At 35.5% G+C, this 24,000-nt stretch overlaps 1 protein-coding gene across 3 annotated transcripts in view; it reads left to right on the forward strand.

Moving 5' to 3' along the window:
• Window positions 1-24,000, forward strand: part of LOC135216376 (coiled-coil domain-containing protein AGAP005037-like) — a 1,031,334-nt gene that overhangs the window by 767,876 nt on the left and 239,458 nt on the right. For all 3 annotated transcript variants that reach the window (XM_064251640.1, XM_064251641.1, XM_064251642.1), the window contains 2 exons: window positions 5,478-5,652; window positions 18,690-18,940. In XM_064251640.1, coding sequence (XP_064107710.1) covers window positions 5,478-5,652; window positions 18,690-18,940 — 426 coding nt within the window. The remainder of the gene's footprint in view (window positions 1-5,477; window positions 5,653-18,689; window positions 18,941-24,000) is intronic.

The raw sequence follows: 24,000 nt of genomic DNA on the forward strand, positions 1-24,000 counted from the left end.
ATATATATATATATATATATATATATATATATATATATATACATATATATATATATATATATATATATATATATATATATATATATATAATACATACATATATATATATATATATATATATATATATATATATGCATATATATATATACTATATATATATATATATATATATATATATATATATATATATATCTATATACTATATATATATATATATATATATGCATATATATATACATATATGCATATATATATATATATATTATATATATATATATATGCATATATATATATATATATATATATATATATATATATATATATATATATATATATATATATAATATCACAAGGCGGAGAGGTAAAGGCATACAAGACTCGTCACTGTTAAAACACGGTATAGTATTTAAAATTGGACACTAAAACACTAAAACATTTAAAATGTAAAAATTACTGTACAACAACACTAGGTTGGAGAGACAACCTACCAGAGTGAAAAATAGGTGACTGAAGGACAGAGCGGGGAAAAGGAAAAAAAATAAAAACACACACCCACTGATGAAAACAAAAGAGAAAAACTCCAAACTCCATCAGCATCAACACAATACAAATAAAACAAGTAGCGACAGGTTGCTGCAGTTTATTTTGCATTATTACAACGCCTAGGAACATTTCGTGTTGCGATAATACTAAATTTATTTAGGGGCTTATATAAATCTGTAACAATTATTATCTGATTTTTGGTGCGTGCGCCAGTGACTAAAGTTATCCTTTAGAGAATTTCTAGACTTATTCAGTGTTACTATACATACATACATATATACATGTATATATATATATCTATATATATAAATATATATGTATATATATATATATATATATATATACATATATATATATATATATATATATATATATACATATATATATATATATAGATATATATATATACATGTATATATGTATGTATGTATAGTAACACTGAATAAGTCTAGAAATTCTCTAAAGGATAACTTTAGTCACTGGCGCACGCACCAAAAATCAGATAATAATTGTTACAGATTTATATAAGCCCCTAAATAAATTTAGTATTATCGCAACACGAAATGTTCCTAGGCGTTGTAATAATGCAAAATAAACTGCAGCAACCTGTCGCTACTTGTTTTATTTGTATTGTGTTGATGCTGATGAGTTTGAAGTTTTTCTCTTTTGTTTTCATCAGTGTTACTGGTTTGCTTCATCTAGAGTCTAGGAACCTACTCCATGAAGTACTTGTTAGAACTTTCAATAATTTGTTTAGCTTCTATTAAACATGGTTGTTATGTATGCGCGGTAAGTTACCGACTTGTGCTTATGACTTGCTTTCCTGCAGTGCAGTGTTTACGTTTCTTTAGTGATAATTGAACTGCTCCCATATTTCCAATTAGATCTATACATTGATGAAATATCTCTTTCGGTGTCTAATTTCTGTCGACTTTAGAAACAACCTCTTTTAGTCTCTTTAAAGCTACCATTATGAAATCGACGTTTCTATCTAGGTCACCTTTCATAAAGTCAGGAGCTTTCACCGTAGCTCTTGTTAGTGAACTCTTTACTCAAGGTAAGTTTTGGATTTTGGGGTTTCGCGGATTTAGTAGGAGAGGCAATTTCTTTGTACCTTATTAATTTTTGTTTTATATTGCCGTTACCGCCACTAGTTTTATGCTACCTTTAACGACTGTTATTTTTAGGGAAGATAGTTACTAATTACCTTTATTCTTACTGTATTATTCTTCTTATTATAAAATATTTTATCTCATAATTTCTATTCTTATCCCATTTTCAGTATCATATATTTCGAATGAACAATTTTGCTTTGAAAATTTATTCTCTTTGTTATCTAATTGGAGTCCACCAAAGGATGACATCTTATATCGTAAACCGTTTAGAATCTATTGATGAAACACTAAACAAAAATGATAAAAAAAAAAGATTCAACAAGAAGAGGCTACGGATAGAGATGAAACTTCGGGGGAAATGCGCATTTTATTTCGACTCTGGAAGAGTTTTAATCATTAAGGGAACAGAATTCACGGGAACCTCAACATTTAATTTTCCGCAGCCGTTAATGTTATTCATCCAGTCAATCTGATTTAAACTTGCTCTCTCAACCTCCCTCACTAAACATTTATTTTTAGTGTTTTTTTTCAATAACAAAATGTTTCAAATTTTCAGGTTCCATACTAATTTTCTCTTTACCTAGCAAACTTCAGTCAATATCTCCAGTTTTCAACATATCAGACATTCCAATTTTAAACAGACATAACTGTGTGAAATCATTCTTTTTCGGAGCAAATTTTGTACCAGTTTTGTTACTTTGCCGTTTGTACGCAAGGTTCGCTTATATATATCTTCCAATATCTAGCATCTCCTTTCCATTGAAAGTTACCAGGTCGAGATAGGGAACTTAAAATTCTCACTGCACCTTTTCTCATTAAGTAAGGCAATATGATAGTTATCAATAATAATAATAATGAAAATTATGATAATTTCTTGCTTAACAGTAAATTTTCACATACAAACAATGATTCTCTCAATTTTTACATATTCAGTTATCTGCATCATTTTCTCTCAAAGTATGCTTCCATTACACATTTGTAAATTTTTCTTTAACGCATGCTACGCCTGTCAGCAATAAACCCTTTTATTATGAACTTTTCTGTTTATATATAATGGGATAATTGCTACTGGTGTCGATATCCTCGGAATCTTTCCTCAGGGAGATGATTATACTACTATGGGTTTCACAGACAGTGCAAGCACGTTTTTTGGCAATAACTCTGTAATGAGCACTCGTATCAGTACGAGACTTTGCTATAGTGTATTACACCCAGTGTCGCAATTTATAAGAGTATCGTGAATCACTAATTGTAAAGAATAAAGACACTTGTCCCTGTACCAAGAGGCAAAAACTCGATTAGCCAGAAATGGATACGAATACAACAGTAAGAGCTCCGCCTACCCTCTCCCCCAAAACCACTGCCATCCCCCTCCGTCTTCCTTCCCTCACCTTCCCTTCCCTCTCTCTGAAAGTTACTTCAGTTTAAACATATTTTGTACGATTTTTTTATCTATTTATCTTATAATAGTTTACACTGATGTATATATCTAGTGATTCACTGGGTTGTTATCTGACAGTTGACTGATTTATTTATGCATTGATCTGCTCCTCTCTCTCTCTCTCTGAATGTTTAATTTTGGTATATTATATACGTACATTATATATGATGTACAGATATATATATATATATATATATATATATATATATATATATATATATATATATATATATATACCTAAAATAAGCATTCATGACATAAAGATATGTTCATCGGTATAATCAAGGCAATAACTCTAATGAATGTGCGGCAGAAAGACTCAATTTTTATTCGTAACACTGAGTAACTATAACCAGTTACCTATTCAAATTAATCCGAAGGCAATTGGTCGCGCTCATATTGCTGATGCCATGAGTCCAAATGTGGATTACGAAGAAGGTAACCAACCACAAGTGGTATTCTTTAGACCTTGAAGTATAACAATCGCTTTACTATAAATCATAGTGTCTATCGTTTTGCACCTCCACCATACATTCAGATACCTCTCGTTATAATAACCATTTACAGTAGGTACCACTAACACACACACACACACACACAGAGTGATCGGATCAATGTATAAATAAATCAGTCAACTGTCAGGTATCAACCGATTGAATCGTTAGATGTATACATCATTGTAAACTATCATTAGATAGATAGATAGATTAAAAAATCGTACAAAATATGTTTAAACTAAAGTAACTTTCAGAGAGAGAGTGAGAGAGAGAGAGAGAGAGAGAGAGATGAGCGGATCAATGCATAAATAAATAAGTCAACTGGCAGCTGACAACCGACTGGATCATTAGATATATACAACAACATATATTATTAGATAGATAGATAGATAGATAGATAGTCAGATAGAAAAAAATACAAAATAAGTTTAAACTGAAGCAACTTTCGGAGAGAGTAGGGAAGGTGAGGGAAGGAGGACGAAAGGGGTGGCGTGGAGGTTGGGGGAGACAGTAGCCTGAGTTTTTTTACTGTTGTGTTCGTATCCATTTCTGGCTAATCGAGTTTTTGCCTCTTAGTACAGGGACAAGTGTCTTTATTCTTTACAATGAGTGATTCACGATACTCTTACAAACTACGGCACTGGGTGTAATCCACTATAGCAAAATCTCGTACTGATACGAGTATTCATTACAGAGTTATTGCCAAAAAATGTGCTTGCACTGTCTGTGAAACCCATAGTAGACTTGCTTCCTACCCCATATCTTCAACACTCACTAGGGAAATGTTGTTTGTTATCACAGTTGTCTTCTTAATTATGACAAGATTCACATATCTTCTCTTGTCACTTACTGTTCTGAATACGACATTAAAGCCATTAGATTAATGTGACTTTATTCTCGTTTGATAAGGTTTTCTTTATATATTTAGTCTTAAAGATTTACGTATTTCATCTTTCTTCCTTTATCTCTTTCCCTCATAAATAACATACCCTTCAGCTCTTCGTTTCTTTTTATCTTTTACATCTTTCTCTCCGTATTCTCTTTTGGCCTTTTTTCTAACAACTACATTTCAAGAAACCTTTCCTGATCCTTCACTCGGCCCTTCTTTTATGTAATTGTTCCAACATTATTTGGCCATAAATGAAGGATTTATCCTTTTTTTTTTTTTTTTTTTAACCAGTCGCCTTACATCGTTTTTTTAATGGTGTATCATCCCACTTCCCCATCGTTAGTGATGTTTTTCAGAGTTCAGCTCATTTGTTTATTTGTTTTCACCTCTTTGTCCCTCACTCTTTTCATGCTTTTGCCGATACGCTTGTACTTTATTGATCCATGAAATTTATGCCGTCAAGCTAAACACTGCGGAACTTTCGGTCACTCAGCACTCAAGGGATGGGAGTGGGTGTCGGACAGCGTGATAAAAAGAACCAAAAAATGACGGAGATGAAGCACAACTCTAAAGGTGGAATAAGGAATACACCCACACTTGCACTCAGAACTATTAGTCAGAGAGGTTGAACAGCAATACCGAGGAAAGGAAGGGGCAACGGAGGTCAATTGAAAAGGTAAAAAGTGGGTGAAATTGTGGTTGAAGAGACACTGCAGCCACCCTTTAGTAAACTCGCAATATCACTCCCTCGTGAGGTGCACTGAAGGCTCTACCACCCTACGGGGAAATGTTTAGCTGAATCGTTAACATTTTCCGAAAAAGGTTAACGACCTTTACAGCGCTATCGTAATAGCCTTAAGGAGATTCGGAATGAACTGGTTAGTGAGCTTAATCTTAGTCTTTTCTTACGTACATCCTTCATCATCCCCCGACACTGGCCCACGTTCATGTTAGTTCATATTCATCTCCAAAGGGGTTTCCTTTGTTAACAGAACGCATGCACGGTGATGGATACCTGTCTTCCCCTGAGCGATCTCCCAGACCGTACGGCGGTACCGGAAGCGCTTACTTGACGCCGACGCCAAGCTACGAGGACCCTTACTATGGAGGAGGGCAGTACGGGTCTCGGTCCGGCTCCGTCACTCCTATCATCGACGAGGAAGCTAGGTGAGTCTGACTATGGCATTGAGCTCTCTCTTTTATTTCTTTTTGAATTCGGTTCTTTGTTAATTACTTTAACTTTTTATTTCCAGGGTGTGTATGTGCGTCCTAAACATACTTATATGAAATTACGAAGAAAAAGATATATACGTATATATATATATATATATATATATATATATATATATGTGTGTGTGTGTGTGTGTGTGTGTTTGTGAGTGTGTGTGTATATGTGTGTGTGTGTTGGAGGGGTGAGGGGTGTGCGTGCGCATGTGTGTGACTGTGGATGAGTGTAGGCTGTACGTGGAATTTGTTTACGTCTGTATCTATTCATTTTGAACAAGCTATATGAAGCATATCATGTAGATTCATCGTTATTACCACGGGAGCAGAAGGGACTGACTGATTTGAATAATGGGTGAGCTAGCAAATACATCACTCATCAAGTGTGAGATAGATCACTGTGGGTAACTTCGGCATGACCTTTGCTTGGTATTCACACAATACAGGATATGAATATCAGTGACAGATACATTTGCAGTGCTTTTCTCCGGTGAGCACTGGAAAGATACGTTGAATTTCCTGTCCACTGGAACTAGACTGCAGCCAAGTTAGTTCTTAAATACTGAAAACATGCGCGAGTACATTTCAAACACTATGATTAATTGGCAAACTTCATCATGTGCAATCAAGGCACTGAAAGGTATGTACTATAAAGCAGGGGCTAAATGACAGATGACTGAGTGTTAGGAAGGTTTATCTGCCTAGCTTTTCTTCTTTTCGCGATTGGCACTGAACCACGCCAACGCGTCGTACTGATCGAAATGACGTTAGTCTACAAAAATTGACTGAATTATGTCTGTGAAACTTGTATGTAGCTTTCTCCTTATGAGCTACTAACAATTACAGTTACATTCATGTTCATTTTGAAGTGTGACAAGGGATCATTCCATGGATCTTTCCTAGATAGTGACCCCCAAGGGTTTTCGGGGGTCGTTAGCTAGGACCATTATTTGTTGGGGGTCATTATTTTTACGCTACTCACAGTCTTTTGTGTGTTTTTACGGTAATCCCTAACGGGCTTGCACTAAACACGCCGCAAAGGTGGTGGATACATACGAGGTTAAAACTCTTGTGGGTCACTATATAGGAAACAGATTTTTATTCTAGTAGCATTCATATTTTCAAATTCCGCTTAAGACACATACACAGTAAAGTCCTTTATTTTCCCCTAGCCACGATTTCTTTTTTACTTTCTGTTCCACTACATTTATTGAAAAATAATTTGGTTTACTTATTTTTCATCATTATTACTGTCTACTGTAATCAATTTTGTTAGTTTTCCTCTAATATTTCTGTTAACTCATGCTCTCACCGTCACTTAAACCTGCGTTTCCAAAGCAATTGCATAGATTCTATTTTATCACTTCAGGTTTTATCAGTATTATTGATTAATGAACAACTCGTTATTCTTTCCTTTGATACCAGTTACAATTAATAGCTCCATACTCAGCTAATTCTCATGAATTGGTAACGTTTTAAAACGTCGCAAAATTAATTAGTTTCTAACTGCTCCGCTAAGAGAACGCATATAAACCAAACGAATGGTTAGCACTCCTTTTTAAAATTAGAAAGGCCCGCATATATCCTGAAAAGCTATCAATAACAAATATACGATTCTCCCAAGAAAGTGCAAAAATACTGAGACGGTGTATTGGATGTATGGCTTAGATTAACCCGGCTAAATACCAGCACAGCACCCCTTTCCTAAGTGTGGTAAGGGCGCAGGAGGCTGTGTGTGGACGCCCAGAGTCTGGGACTCTGGGCCACCAACAGAGACGAGGGAACTTTAAAAGTGTGGCAGTGATACGGCGGTTTCGCAAGGCAACATGGCATGTAACTATCAGCTTTTACTTACGATGTTTGGTCGTTATCAGTGCAGTCAGTTATGCGAACAGTAACTGAGTAGACGCTGTTCACTCGGAAATATTGAAACATTTTCGGGTAACTTTTTCTCTAGTAGTGTGATTGCCCCAAGAGAGAGCTTTGTTATTTTGTCTATAGATTTAATAATAACACAATTTACAAGTGAATAAAAATGAGAGACCAATAAGGCTATCAATATAAGTGATTGAATAATCTATGATAAATATAATCCACAAAACATGTTTGGTCGGATTCTTTACAAACAATAACATTGCTAGACAAAACTTAAGTACATTCTTGTGAAACCTTCGTAAATATTAATGTTAAATAGAGCCGGTATAGAAGCATGAAGCATTGTAATCAGTTTTGGAAATATCTTACTCCTTGAAATCAGATATATTTCTTACTAAAATTCATAAAAATAGTCTTTAAACTTCAAAGAAAAATATACAAGATTATTGTTTGTGTTTCAAGATCAACTCATTAAAAAGATAAATAAAAAGATACAAAAACTGAAAAAGAAAATATATTGCAGCAGCCAAAGAGAGGTGGGGATTTTATATAAGATTACGAGGACCGGCATGTTCATTTTTCAACACAGGAAGTGGTTCCCATTATTCAGGAGGCCTACACTTCTTTCTATGAAATGATAATTAGACTAAATGGAATCTTCTCGTCTCAGAAGGTGTGTGGCATATCCTTTACATTTTTCATAATTTAAATGTTTTTTGTTTTAGTTATTTAGGAGGTCGAACGGTTCAATTCTGCTCTTTGATTTGTGCAGTGGTCAGCAGTGAGGTCTGAGATTGAAAAATGTATTGCACTGTGTTGCTCCAGTTATTTAGACTAGCAAAGCTACCCATTGATGAAGAGAAATTAATTGCATTGCACACGCGTGTTAGCATCGTCGATTACATGCTTTATTAAATCAATAACTCGCAATGTACATGCCTTATAAACCAAAAATAACTTTCATTTCACTGCTGTTTCTCGTTTGACAGTTGACAGAGAAATGAGCGCTCGATGTAAAGATTTCGAGCTCATGCTTTGAGATGTTCGAACTTATAATCTCCATAGGATACTCAAATAAGTGGGCAACCCAAACATGGGTGTTTGTAAGAACCCACGTGGCCGCTGCAAAAGTATACCTCAGAATCAGGGGCATAATTGGGAGTGGGGTGGGGGAGGGCGGTTGCTGAGTGGGGGCCAAGTTGCCCTCCCCAAGCCTAATCGTGCCCCCCTTCAACCCCCAAGCCCCAAAAAGTAACAGCATATTTTCTTTTTATGTTGAGATGAACTGCTCGTTCACTCAGTGAAAATTTATTAATGCGACTTCTAGGAATCATAAAATGGCCTTGCCTGGAGGGACGAGAGTTAATACAAACAAAAATCTACGGCTGAAGGCAGATATTACTGAAAGGAGGAATTTACATAAAACTCTGGCCCTTAATTTAACTGGACTATATTTACATTTAAATTACATGTAGGTCAAGATATTAATGGAAGGTGGTTGATTGCAGGTCCACCTGAAACACGTGGCTGGGAAATGACCCAGACCCTGAGGTATGATTTCCACAAAGCGGCTTATTTAAATGCAAGCGTCGTTTCCAAGGGTTCCCAATTTTTCTCTCACAACCAGGCATGATATCTGTCTGCAAAAAGATTGCATTCTAGCATCAGTACTAAGGCGATGGACACATAGGAAAAAGATTGCACATTACTTGTTCTTAGCATTGCGTATTAAAGCTCACTCAAGGGGGCCATAAAATGTTGCTTGATTAACTGGAGGAATGTTTAACATCATTACTAACATCACAAGGGAATTAATCACATTATTGGACCAAAATTTGGGGAGTGAGAAGCTGAGCCAAGAAGGGGAGGGAGTCATCCTGGAAGAATGAAGCAAAATACAGACAAGAGGCAAAACGATTCAATGGCTACACTAGAAATTACTCTTACAGTACCTGGAAATCCGTGGTCTTCTTGTCTTCTTATCTGCTGATCGATCTGGGCACTATGGAAGGTAAAAGAACACATGGGAGATTCCCAGAGGAAGCAGGGGAGCATAAAAAAGGGGACAGGGGGCAAGTGGTGTTCTGCAGGTGAGAGGCATTTGAGTTCTAGGACATGCCTGGCATTTCTGAGGAATTTCTGAGAGTGAGCTGCTGTGGCCTCGCCTTATAAAATTCCAAGGCAGCCAATGGGAATTGAGATGGTTTAGAAAGAACGGAGGCTTTCATTCAGATGGGCAACTCAAAAATATGAACTGCCTTTAGAAAAGGGTATTACTTTTACTTGGTTCTGGCTTAAAATCCTGAACAATGTGCAATCATAAATATATGAAATTTCTTGATCCTTGTCTGTCTACTAGCTACCAGTGATGATGAGATAAACAAACATTAGTGGGAGTATATAATTTCTACTGAAATACCTTGCTCGTGTGGCTTAAAAAAACACAGGAAATAGCTAAAAAAAAAAACAAAAAAAACAGCTGATTAAGCTTGCTTCGCTTGCCAAACTGTCTTTGCCCACCCCCAACAAAAATCTGAAATAACGTCCCTGTGTCAGATATCCTGATATAGCTTTTATTTGAAGAGGTATTTATGAATTTATCGATAAAGATTATATCTAGGAGACCAATGATCTGGTTATAGCCATATAAGGCTAAAAACCATCCTCAATCAAAGCCCTATCCGACAGTTTTTGTTTGGTTTAAATCCGTCAAGCCCTTTAGCTATGATTGAATAACAGTAAGACAGACGAACATAACGCTCATTACTGAGGAAACCAATGATCTGGTTATAGCCATATAAGGCTATAAACCATCCTCGATCTAAGCCCTATCCAATAGTTTTTGTTTGGTTTAAATCCATCAAGCCGTTTAGCCGTGATTAAATAAGAGACAGACAGACGTGCTGCTTCATGTTTAAGGTGAGAACGCCTTTAGAATGCACTGAATATCAGGTACACCTTAACCTAATGACGGCTTACTATGACAAAAAATGCCCCTCCAAGCAAGAAATAAAGTTTTGTTTTGCATACAAAAACATTGTGGTGATCTTGGTATATTCATAGTACAGCTGTATTGATATCAGTTGTATTATGGTAAATTTTGTTTTCTTGACTGTTATCAAATGTTTTCTTTTTGGCGGCCAATCTCATTTCGAACCATCTAATGTCATTGTCTTTGAAATTTCTTCTCATATTCATTTGCAAGCTTGGCATCCAAGAAGTAAGCGTTTTTGAAATTAGTAAAGAATTCAAGAAAATAACTCTAGCCCCGCTTACGATATATCTAAGCTACTTTTATTCATGTGAGAGAGAGAGAGAGAGAGAGAGAGAGAGAGAGAGAGAGAGAAAGAGAGAGAGAGAGAGAGAGGCAACGGAAGTTCAAAGTATTCTGTGTAAACCCAAGAACAGAAAATGACATAATCTTGTCTAATAGCCTATACGTCCCGTTCAATAGGGAACTTCCCCTATCATCTTGAGCCCTGAGCTTCTTGAGCTACTCGTCTCCCTGATCGTAAATATCCTTATCCTATCGAGGGGCCACGATGTCACGCTCTCAAGGCCGCGGCTCCTCAGTGTCTCATTTCCTTTCCATAAAACTATGGAAAGTTTTCCCGTGATGTTATGGATATTGATGTTTGTTAAATTGAAGGCGGTGCCAGTGTTAAAAAACAAGCCAAGATCTTGTGTCATGGTTTATTCTGGTTATATTTCCGTTGTGTATCTTTGTCTTTCCACTCTTTTGCGTCGATCAGGTTAGTTACCTGATGCAATCTCATGGACCGAATCAGTTAGTCGATTTACTCAAATGTTGGAAAATATTGCTACAAATACTTGGTGTGTGTTCTGCTCTATCTAAGCCTTTCTTTTGTTTTGTGATGTTTCCATCCACCCTGCAAGGAATTCCTTTAAATGTTGCTCCTCCCTCTGCCTATCTCAAGTGCGAACAAATTACTCTAAGGCTTCATTTAGTTCTTCTGATAAAACATGCAAATTAGTTTTGGTAAAAATCATATTCAATGTGTTGTGACTTCATTCGATCATTGTTGCTAAAGGAATTTTGTTCGGATACCCCTCTCTCAGTTAGCTTGGAAGGCGATGCTAGTCAATATCGTATTTTTCTACCAAGGTAGTAAGAATATAGAATTCCGGCCATAGGCCAAGCGCTGGAACCTAAGAGGTTATTCAACCCTGAAAGGGAAATTAAGGGTTGAAGGACATGAAAGATGTAACGGGGATAACCTCGCATTTGCACTTTGAAACAATTGCTAGGAGAGGGTGGAAAGTTAGAGAAAAGAAAGAGAATATGAACGAAGGTAAAATCAAAAGAATGAAAGGGGTTGCAGGTAGGGGCCAAGGGGACGCTGCAAAGAACCTGAAGCAGTGCCTACAGTACACCGCATGAAGCACACTACACTATGGTGAGTAAATACAGGAAAAACTTCAGGCCATTTTTCTGTGAGGGGGATTAAACTTTTTGTCGTGGTATCGATTTTCCATTTTATATTTGCTTAAAGGTGTCGTATGGTTCTTCTCGGCGTTCTAATTGATATGGCAAAATGCCGTGTCGACTGGCCGTGTGATTCTAACTCTATTTCCAATTTCCTTACGAAAATTCCGATATTTACTGATCATATTTCTGGTGCTGCGTCCAAATTAGTTTTCACCAGACACGTCAATTTGATGATACTGAATAAGATAACATCAGCAACTATCTCAATAATAAGAATGATGATGATGATTAAACATCTCAGGAAGTTGAAACCTTGAACATGCACGAAAAGTTGAGCAGGATATTGCATTAGAGAGTAGTGCTCGTCAGGACCAAAAAGGAAGAGAGAGAGAGAGAGAGAGAGAGAGAGGAAATTACTTTCATCTTTCTCTTCGACGGCTGGATGAAGCAGGCTATCAAGCAGGCGGATGAAAGCTTCCTTTTTTCAGCACTTTTGACGCGTGCTATTGTTGGGCATGTAGACATGCTTCTGCTCTTATGGAATTCATTTTATATATACTATATATATATATATATATATATATATATATATATATATATATATATATATATATATATATATATATAGCACCCCCCCCCCTCTACAGCATAAACTATAGCTGATATGGACCAAAACAAAAGTAATTCAAAATGTATTTATTTAAGTTTCTCTCTGATTATTTGATATTTTGTGTAGCCTCCATCTGCTTGTACCGCAGCCTGCATTCTTAAGGGGTATGATTTCAACAAATTGCAGAAAAGCTGAGACTCAAACTACATTTCCCAGAGCACTACGGTCATCTCTAGTATTTGCAGATCGTCGAGGCTTGGTATACCATCATAGCTCACTGTGCGTGCTTCAACACTATCTTTTAAGATACTACCAATGTTTTCACACACATTAAGGTCAGGGAACTACCTGCAAATTCACTTGACAAGAAGAAATCGATACCACTGTTTCGAAGCAGCTCCTGTGTGTGAAGAGCCTTGAAACATGGTGCCTTATCATGCAAAAATGTGACTTCTTCAACAGATAACACATTTTCAGGATCTTTGAAGAAATTATATACTCTGCCAGTAAGCACAGTTTCTCTGAAGTATTCACCATTCCATGACTGTCCTTTTTCTTTGATGATCCACATTAACTGTTTGGCTGTGAAACAGAAAAATTCTCAAACATTCAGGAAATTTCACAACTTGGCGATAGCACTGATATCATCTAACTTTGCAGCCGAAATGATGTAATTTTTATGATTTGGCGTCCTGACTGTGTAAATGAAGAATTCATTTGATGCGGCAACATGGAGAAAGTCAGCTTCATCCCAATCTTTAAGAAATGAACCACAAAACCATGCACGGTCTTCTCTCTGTTGCTGAGTGATGTTGGGCTTGCTGATAACATGAAATGGCTTGATACCAGATTTTTCAACCCACGACATACAGCACTATAACTCCTCTTCTTTCCCATTTATGTTTCTGGTTCAAGCGCCAATTTACATAAAGACATTCTTGGTCTACCCACTGCCTCAGCTATGATGTCTTTTGACTCCTGAGAAAGGACTTCAGGCCTTCCAAGATTCTCACTCTTTTTGTGATGACAGTCATATGGATTTTTGTTCCAGTTTCTTTTAACAAAGGATTAGTCTCTTTTAATGTATTTAGCTATCCAGGAACATAAAATGAAGGATGCACCAGCATCCCTGGCCTCTCTGAAGGTTATAGACTGGATTCGGTCAATCCATCTGATTTCCTCTGAGTCATTAGCCATGGCTGTATCTAACTCTGTCACTCAGTCTGAAAATATAAGAAATGTAAAATGAAAAATAGCTTAATAGATACTTAAGATAATTTACTTGGAGATACGTAGGTTATAGCAGAAAACTTCATAACTTTCCATTTGTTCTGTGGATGGGTGGGGGCTCTTATTTTCGAAACACACCATATATAATAATTTAATATATATAATATATATATATTATATAATACATATACATACATATAATTACCCATAGAAGAACATATATATTTTATATATATATCTATTAATATATATATACATATATATATATATATATGTATTATTATAATAAATATTTATATATATATATATATATATATATATATATATATATACATACATACATATATATATATATATATATATATATATATATATTATATATATATATTAGATATTATACATTATACATACATACATTACCATACAATATACATACATATCAGAAAGATAGAGTTCCGTGTAAATCGGAAAGAAAAATGAATATTAAGACCAGGTCTTGAATAAAGAGCATCTTTATTGATTGCGGCTAGTTTTGGAGATTAACATTCCTCCGTCATAGGGCAATTTATAACGGAATATGTGTTACATTAATTTTGAAATCAATGACGTAATAAAGTATAATAAGATTACCTATTATATAAGATATAATAACTTAAAAAGGCAGCAAAATCCTAAAATATATAAGATGCAAATACACAATGTTTATGTCAAAAGTGAGCAGAAATTATGAGTTTAAAAACACAGGAATTCAACACACCTGTCATTATTACAAAGAGAGGGCCTATCTTTTAGAGTATATTGAGACTCAACATCTCCGAGCTCCATTCGTTGGTCCTGCAAGTAAGGACTGAAAAAGAATCTTAGCTTGAGAGATGGTCATATTCTTGTGTTGATGAATGGCGCTAAATGACAGTTTGCTTAATTGTCTAATCGTCCTAATAGATCTTCCAATATGCTCGAAGATGTAAACCTTGAACTGATTTTCCGACGTACATTGCACTACAGCAACGACACTTGTACTTATAAGCAAATAAACGACTTGAGCTCAGTTTGTACCACACACTTGAACCTCAAGAATTTTTGCAGTGTAGATTTTAGTTTAAATGTCACTCGAAGTTTTATTTGCGGGGGTCGAATTCATGTAATAGTTTTGTTAATTTTTTTTTTTTTTATATTAGAAGACCTATTTCTAACAGACGCGATGGGAAAGTATAGCTCTGTTGACAGTGATATTTATAGGTTTTGGAAGTAATAATTGTTGAAGCGCCTTTCACACGTATTTGTAAAATTTGTATTAAAGCCATGAAATATAATCACCACTTTTAAAATTAAACTTAAAGTCCGTGCCAATATAATTTGAACATATATGAAAAACTCTTGATGTTAAGGTCGTAACTAAGTTCTCTTAAACTGAATAACAATAAATAACGACATTTTGGTTGTCAAACCCGTAAAAGTTGGTTTCCTATAAACAGATGTAATAAAACCGTTTTTATTGTGGCTGATGAGTAAGTCAACGTAGGCCAGCTTTCCTTCTGCCTTAGTTGCCGAAGTGCATTCGATGTTTCTATACTTCGAGTTCAAGTATCCTCAAAACAATTGAAATGTGGTCATTAGATCTAAAGATTAGGAAGGTATCGTCAGCATGTCGCCTGACCACCAGAGCATTAGCTAGTGTTTTGATCTTAATGGGTTACCCACTGCTACGCCCTCAAGCTGTTTATATACCATCTTGTTGAACATAGAAAAGCAATCAGCTACAGCTAGTGATAACAACTGATTAAAACTCTTGTTTAGATATTTCTACTCATTTGTTACAGCAAACATTTTGAATTTGTATCTTTATGTTTTAAGATTTTGCCAGCCAGGTTAGGGTACTGTATTTTATAATAATTAATTTTAATTTAATTTATTGCTTCGTTGATTTTAAATGTAACGCATATTCCATTATGGATTACCCGATGACGGCGGAAGGTAAATCTCCGAAACTAGTCGCAACTAAGAAAGATGCTTTACATTCAAGCCCTGGTTTTAATGATATATATATATATATATATATATAGTATATATATAATATATAATAATATTATATATATGTGTGTGTTGTGTGTGTGTGTGTGTGTGTGTGTGTACATACATAATTGCAGGTACTACTTGTGCTCATTTTCTCAGCAACAATAGAGACGAATATTGCTAGAGGCTGAAGTATACGCACATCGCTCAAACATTTCTATTACACGCTCTTACGCTCGTCCATTATGTTGATTGTCTAGTTTTTTGCAGAAGAGTCCATGAACTGTTTTTTATCATAAAATTTTCAAGGAAAGAATCATAAACTACTGAATAAATGAAATGGAATTAGGGATTTTTATATTATCTAGTTCCATAGATATCATTAATAATAATAATAATAATAATAATAATAATAATAATAATAATAATAATAATAATAATAATAATAATAATAATAATAATATTAAATATTGTTAATATTATCATTATCATTATTATTATAGATTTTACTTCTTTGTCTCTCATCTTATCGTCATCCTGTCTATCAATATACCAACTGCAAAATAAAAAGCATCCTTTTTTTCTCTTTTTATAATCCTCTGCTATTTTCTTCAAACTTCCTAAATTCTCGTCCAACTTCTCAAGCTTTCTCAACTCGACGTTAAAGAGTAAGTCCTCATTATTCGCAAGCTCCTAATGTTCCGACTACATACCTTAATGCATATATTTGCACTCGACCTCTGGCATTTGCCCGAAACCTTTTGTTTGCCTTTTATCTCTCTCTCTCTCTCTCTCTCTCTCTCTCTCTCTCTCTCTCTCTCTCTTTGGAGCAAAAATCGCTAACAATGGAGGTCGCTTGGTTTAATGATATGACAAAACTCAGAAATATTGCGAAGTGGCTTTTGCAAAAGCTCGTGAATTGTGTTATTGTCAACATTTGTTTATGTTTATTGCATCATATTACGATCTTCCAGAGCATTAGCGTCATATTTTCAGAGTATGACTATTTCCACAGCAATCTAAAAAAGTTCCATTTGATTCAGAGGAAATGTATGGGCACCAGTCGTCCCTTTTCAAGTACTTTGAAATCAAGACGAAGTCACAGGGGATGTAGAATTTCAGAGTATCTCGGCAGTTTGGTACACTTCTCGGTAAGTCTTATTAGATGAGGCTGCTAGTCTCTCGTGAATGAAACGGTGAAAGCTGCCACTGTCGTAATGCATAAGCTTTATGATACACCGGTCTCCTATTTGTCAAGATTCTTGTTTTAATTTAATTTAAACATCCAATACTATACATTTATTCAGTGTACGAAATATATGATACCATGTACTTTCAAAACCCAAGAACTATATAGGTATTCATGTATTTCCTGCCATTAATAATGCGCTGCAGTGATCCAAAACCTATATTTCACATCCTAATTAAAACTTTTTAACATACAGTTCGGCGAAAATGCCATCAGTCAATACCAACATCTCTGACAATCACACAGAACGTTACAGCACTTTATGCAGCATTTACGGGGAGACACAATGCAAAAATTTCCACTAACGAGACTCTGCTCATCTGAAAATCGTTTTCAATAATGAGAATGTACTCAATTGAGAGAAGGTACGGAGAAAAAATCTGAATCGGTGCAATATTACAATATTGCACATAAAATGATTAGGATCTCTCATATCTGTTAAAGGTTACCTGAATGAAATGGCGAATTGATGAGAGGTGGCTCGGGATGGCCATTACAGAAACATGAACTTTGTTGATGATTGCTTAGCTTTCGGAAGTCAAATGAAGAACCTCTGCTTAGCATTTCAGGCTAAGACTTACCCACGGTCTTGGATGCTCGATTGGATGAGATTATGATGTCATGTTGTGTATTAGGTCATAGTATAACCTGTGAACTACTATATAAGTTATCGCTCAGAGACTCACCTTCAGTCCAAGAGTAAGGGTCAAGGTACAATTTTAACTGAAACAAGAACTGGTGTATTGCCAGCATGCCAGAGAACCTTTAGGAATGAAAAGATATTTTACTACTCTCGTTTTATCAGCAGTTTTTTCTCGTTTTAAACCTATTCATTCTTAGAAATACCTTTGTTTTAGGAATAAAAGATATGTTTTCTCCAAGAAAAAGTGCCCACCGAGGTCTTATTAGGTTTCTGCCTTTAAGGGTATTTTCGTGGCACTATTATACATTCCGCAATAAATTTGAAACCCTCACAAGCATCCCAGGTAAAGAAGGTTGTTTCTTGGAAATTTCCAACGACTTAAAAGATTTCTTCTTGTTCTGACAGTCTATTTTAATTGCATTATTTATAACGCCTATCATACTATCTCAGTATATAAAAAACACAATTCTAGTGTGTGTGCACAGCTAGATCTGGCATCAGAAAGTAATTCTAAGGGTATGTTCACACTTCAGTAAAATATGACACAGGTAAACGGCGGGAAATTTTCTTTTATATACCACGAACAGGTTGAAAAATGAGTCAATGGCCGTAAGCGGAGAACGACCATTTGCCAATATTGTAAATTGTACGAAGTACTGGTCAGAACTACAGACATGTTATTAAATTCTATTACACCTGCTTGTAGTGCCTATGCCATTGTTACTGTTATGTTTTACTGTAGTGTTGACGCACCATAATAACATCAGTTTCAAGCTGAATGTGTTATTGCCTCCCCCCTCAACCCTTTATTTTAATTTTTTTTTCTAAGAACGGTGTACTAAATAAGGCGCTGTCCTTAACGGAAACGTTTCCTTACGCAAGGTAGCACTGAAAATCTGGCTTCCCCCAGGTCGGCGTTTTACAGCATGAGAGTAGAGCAGATGGAACGGCAGCTGGCGTCTCTTACGGGTCTAGTTCAGAAGGCTTTACACACCGGGGTAGGGGGGTCGCCCCGCCCTGAGCATATCCCTCTAGCGCCTCCTCCCGCTGTTGTGGCTGCAGCTGCCGTGGCTAACAACACTCGAGATCCACCGCCAACGACCAGGGCCTCGAACGACTTTCTCCAAGTGCCATCGACAACTTCATCCTACAAAAGCTCCGGTGAGTCCCTGCATGCATTTCCTGCTCTGATTTGCTTTGGTCGAGATATTATCATAATGACATTTATTGCAATTCATATGAGAATCTTTACCAACAATGGATATAAATGAGTCATATTTATCATTAGTATATAATTCATAGATTAACTTCAGTACATCTGAAATTATGCTTATATATATATATGAAAGACGATTAATTGTAGCAAGCTGTGAAACAATGTAGGATAATTGGTAGGAAATAAATAAATTAAGAGGCATTTTATAAGGAAAGTACCCATCTACCAACGAGGATGTCCAGGTGAACTGACATTTAATAATTTTGGAAAATGTTAGTAGTTCATGAAAAGCTTTATATTTTATTACTATTTGCTTTTATAGAGTACTGCCACATAATACATTATATATGACAAGAAAGAATTTTACAATTTATGCGTAGGTACGAATATTTTGTTTCTCAGGAAATAGAAGATAATATTTTCCTGTTGATAAAATCAATTTATTATTTTCATTTATAACTTGTTCGAGGGTTTTCAAAGATTATAATCACATACACTACAATCTACATAAAACGTAGTAAATGTTCTCCAGTTGTAGTATTTTTGGCTTGTTATAATTTCATGAATGATCAATAGCTTAACGCATGACTGAGTCTTCAAATAGTAGAGGCTAATTTAAATAATATCCTTTTAATGTGGGAGATCTCTGTCAAATGCTTTTGAACTAGCATTCCTGTCTAAATGTTAATCAAATTTATGTACTTTTATGTGGGATGCAACCAAAAGAGGCTTCCTCTTTATACTTTTGATTGGTTTTGTAATAATCGACAGAACGTGATGCAAGATATTAACAAAGTTGTTAGACCTGTAGATGTATCTTTTGGGTGTTGAGTGCCTTAAAACAGTTGCTCTAGGAAGTGGCGAAAGTCACTGTGTGTATCCCCCTAATGCATGGTAAATACGAAAGGAGTGTCTCGATAAAGAGCATTCATAAAACAATCTACACTTCCGTACTCTTCTGTTTTACGTACTACTTTAGTCAAGACTCAGGGACGAATGGCAAGGCCTTCGCGAAATATAGGGGTGTACTACATTCAGCTTTCTCGCGCAAATGAGTCTTGTTTTGTTTTACGTGAGCAATGTGTAGTTTCAAATGAATGAAGACTCGCATATATTTTTTTAACAATTCAGCGAAAAGGGGTTGGGGAACATTCTTAGTTATATATATATATATATATATATATATATATATATATATATATCTATATATATATATATATAATATATGTGTATATATAATATATATATATATATATATGTATATATATATATATATATATATATATATATATATATATATATATGTGTGTGTGTGTGTGTGTGTGTGTGTGTGTGTGTATGTATAACTCAGTTTCAATGCTAATATCCGCATAGAGGAATATATTTTCATAAGAATTAAGACGCGTCTGTATCACTGGATAAAAGGTTCTTTGCAATAAATGATATTTTTATAAGTTTTTATAAGCTTCTAAAAAAAATTCGACTCAAAGTCTCCTCCGCAATTCATTTTGTGCGTAAGGGTGGGGCGGGGGCGGGGGCGGTGGGTTTTCTTCAGATTCTTTGGGCAATGCGATTAAAAAATCGTATATCTTAGTTGTTGTACCTTCACATATTTAAGGTTTTCTTCAGGGAAGCGTAATTTTTCATCTTAACATTAACGAAGCTCAGTTAGCGATTACTAAATATCTGTAGCTAATAAAATATTACTCTTGTAATATCTCTTGGTGTCGTTTAAAGTGTTAAAGTAGAAAAAATTTAAACAAATTTGAAGCACGTGCCTACTCAAATAGTTTATGGCATTCGAGCAATAATGATGCAAACGGGTATGATGTGGACCTCCTATTAATGGAATATTCAAAATCCCAATTTTACCTAGACATTACAATATTTAACTTTTGTTTTTAAGAGATAACACTTTCTCAGGTAACTTCATTTAGCGCTCGTTGGGAGGGTCTAGTACGATTCTGATATAAAGCTTCACTCTTACTTTTGTAACCGAGAGCTGACTTTGCATGGAAAGCTGCTTTAGATTTCAAGATGTATTAGTCACCAAGAGCTCATGGGGTAAATAATTCGGAATTCTTATGGCAATAGAATTTATATGATGGGTACTGTTTTTAAACGTACTTGCAGCTAGAATAAAGAGCTCTCTCTCTCTCTCTCTCTCTCTCTCTCTCTCTCTCTCTCTCTCTCTCTCTCTCTCTCTCCTTAAAACAGTCTCACTCGTCCCTGCAAAACCAGCATTGATTAATTTTCATAAGCAAATTGCAAAAACGACTTTTAACTGACAGCTCTGTATATTAAAAATAAAAAATAAAAAACACCTGGCACATCAAGTTTTGACGTTTCCCGTCTCTCATAAAAATATTCCCTTTCGTCAACCAGACACCTTTGTTTTTAATTGAAATTTAAACAGATTTTCTTTCCTATTAGTTCTATTACACGTTTATAGATATATTTCTACCTGAATAGTAAAAATATGACATTGAGTCACATCATCTTAACTTTTTTGTCTATTTGTCAAGTTCCTTCGCAAAAGCAAAGTGAGAACTACGAGAAGATTATAATGCAGTCTGTCGTCAGTAAATACATGGGGAAATTAGATGAAGTGGTTTCGTTGAAGTACTGCGTCGTACGGCGCCCTTAGTACTAAGACCAACAGAATTTTAGCTGAACTTATCTGTAGATGACCGTGAGGAAATGTCTTTAATAATTAAGGATAATTTGATTTACGATGAAACTTTAATATCGTAGGCCACAATGGAAAGTAGGCTCGGGTAGAATAACGACAGTTATACAAATCTCATATGTTGTCAGGAGTTGTTTCAAATATAGTCATGAGTGTGGTTCAAGAATAGCAAAGAGGGCATATCCCTGATTCAGTAATACCGTAATGAAATGCAGGCGATAAAATAAAACCAAGTATAGTCTTGAGGACAGTGCGCGATTATTCTCTAATACACTAACTTTCGTATACAAGTACATATAAAAAAAACACCATTATATAACGTCCATAGCCTCCTGCTACCTAGCAATAACCCTCAAACCATTTGACATACTCATCGCATCATCTGACATGCCTCGCACACTACCTGACAAATTCCGCTGTGAGGCTGCAGTATTCTGTTCGTCTGAGTTTCATCACACTGATTAGCTGGTGCTCGCTAAAAAAAGGTGTAGTCGTCGTGCATCTCCCTTGATAAATACATGGATACTTAAGGGGTGCGTTTCACTCCATTGTTTGTGTGTATTCCACTGGTACTGGAAAGATAAGAGGGCTTGAGTGTCAAAAAGAAAAGAAAAAAATGCTTCATGTTAACGTTAATCATTTCTCGTTGCGTGCGAGCGTTGTTTGACGTTGTCTTGAAAATTCTCTGCTATGAAGAATTTTAGTCTTGGCTCTGTGTATGTTTTCCTCTTTAGCTTATTCGAAAATCATATTTCGGTTTGGGTAACTTACTTACCAGGGGATTTATATATATATATATATATATATATATATATATATATATATATATATATATATATATATATATACATATGTATATATATACATATGTGTATAAAATATATATAGATATATATATATACATATATATATAGATATATATATAAGATATATATTGTTATGGTCAGCCATGAGCTGTATACAGGTTCAACAAATTAAATTAAGAAACTTGATAATGGGTCTGGAAAGTCTGGCAGGGGCAGAGGCAACAACGGGAAAAGGACTTCAACAAAACTGCAAAATTACCTCAAAACTACTTTATTAACCTTTATTACACAATATGTAACTGAATAATCATAAGTCTACTGTAAACAAGGCAAATAGTATTTAAACCTTGCTGAATTTGTTCCTGGGTCTTTAACATTCATGTTCATCTGCTGATAGCGTAGGTCAGGCTTGTACTTGCGCTCTGTAGTTAGAATCTCTTATATCATTTTTACCAGCGTTTCTATTGTTCCGTCATTTCTCAAAATCGGGTGGTGGAGGGTACTGGTCAATTTTGGGTGACTTGATTGTTGGAGGAATTGGTCCTCTGTAGTGTGCTAGTTGTTGATAGACTTGTTTCATCCTTTCAATGTTGTGCTGACTCTGCTTCATATGGTCTACCATTAGCATTGGGTAATCCTTTCCAATGATACATTTGGAGGCTCTCTGAACCGTCTCTGGAGCAGTCCAAGGCTCATGGATATATTTGGTTGGAAAGTTCTTAAGTACTGTCAGGTACGTTCTGATGTAGTCACCATTTGGATCAGCTTTTCTACCATACTGCACAGGGCAGTGGCAGTGGAAAAACTGCTGAAAAAATGAGGAGCAAGAAAGCCACATCCATGATCCTACATTGACAGACCAATCTGCATCCAACAGCAGCTCATCAAATACCTTCAGTTCCAACATTCTCCAAACAGTTATGCTGTCGAGATCCATACCCGCTGCTATCCCAAACCTGACTAACATACCCTCTTGCAGTACAAAAACATCACGACAATCTACCCAGAGATGTCAAGACCACGAAAGGTCTAAGAGTACGAACACCATTGAATTGCTGCACGATCATCGAAAAACCTGCCCCATGACGGCCAACAGGAACATCTCAAGGCAACAGCAAGTCTGCTGTCAAACAGGAACAACAACACCCTGTTCCTCCGATGGACAAGGTTCAGCCATCAAAACCATCTTCGAATTGCAGAGGGCCACAGATAGTGAAATACCTTCAGTTCCAACATTCTCCAGCAGTTATGCTGTCGAGATCCTACTCGTTGCTATCCCAACCTGACTAAAGTTAATTAAAAGATAAGGAGCAAAAGTTACCTCTTACAATGAAAAACAAGTACTACTAGGTAAGGAGGGCACCTTCAACAAGGGAACAATGAGAGAACGATTGTTCCAGACAATAACAAGCACTGAACCTTACAATATATATATGATATATATATATATATATATATATATATATATATATATATATATATATATATATATATATATATATATATATAT

The sequence above is a fragment of the Macrobrachium nipponense genome, chromosome 6 (assembly GCF_015104395.2).
Source record: "Macrobrachium nipponense isolate FS-2020 chromosome 6, ASM1510439v2, whole genome shotgun sequence".
Classification (NCBI taxonomy): domain Eukaryota; kingdom Metazoa; phylum Arthropoda; class Malacostraca; order Decapoda; family Palaemonidae; genus Macrobrachium; species Macrobrachium nipponense.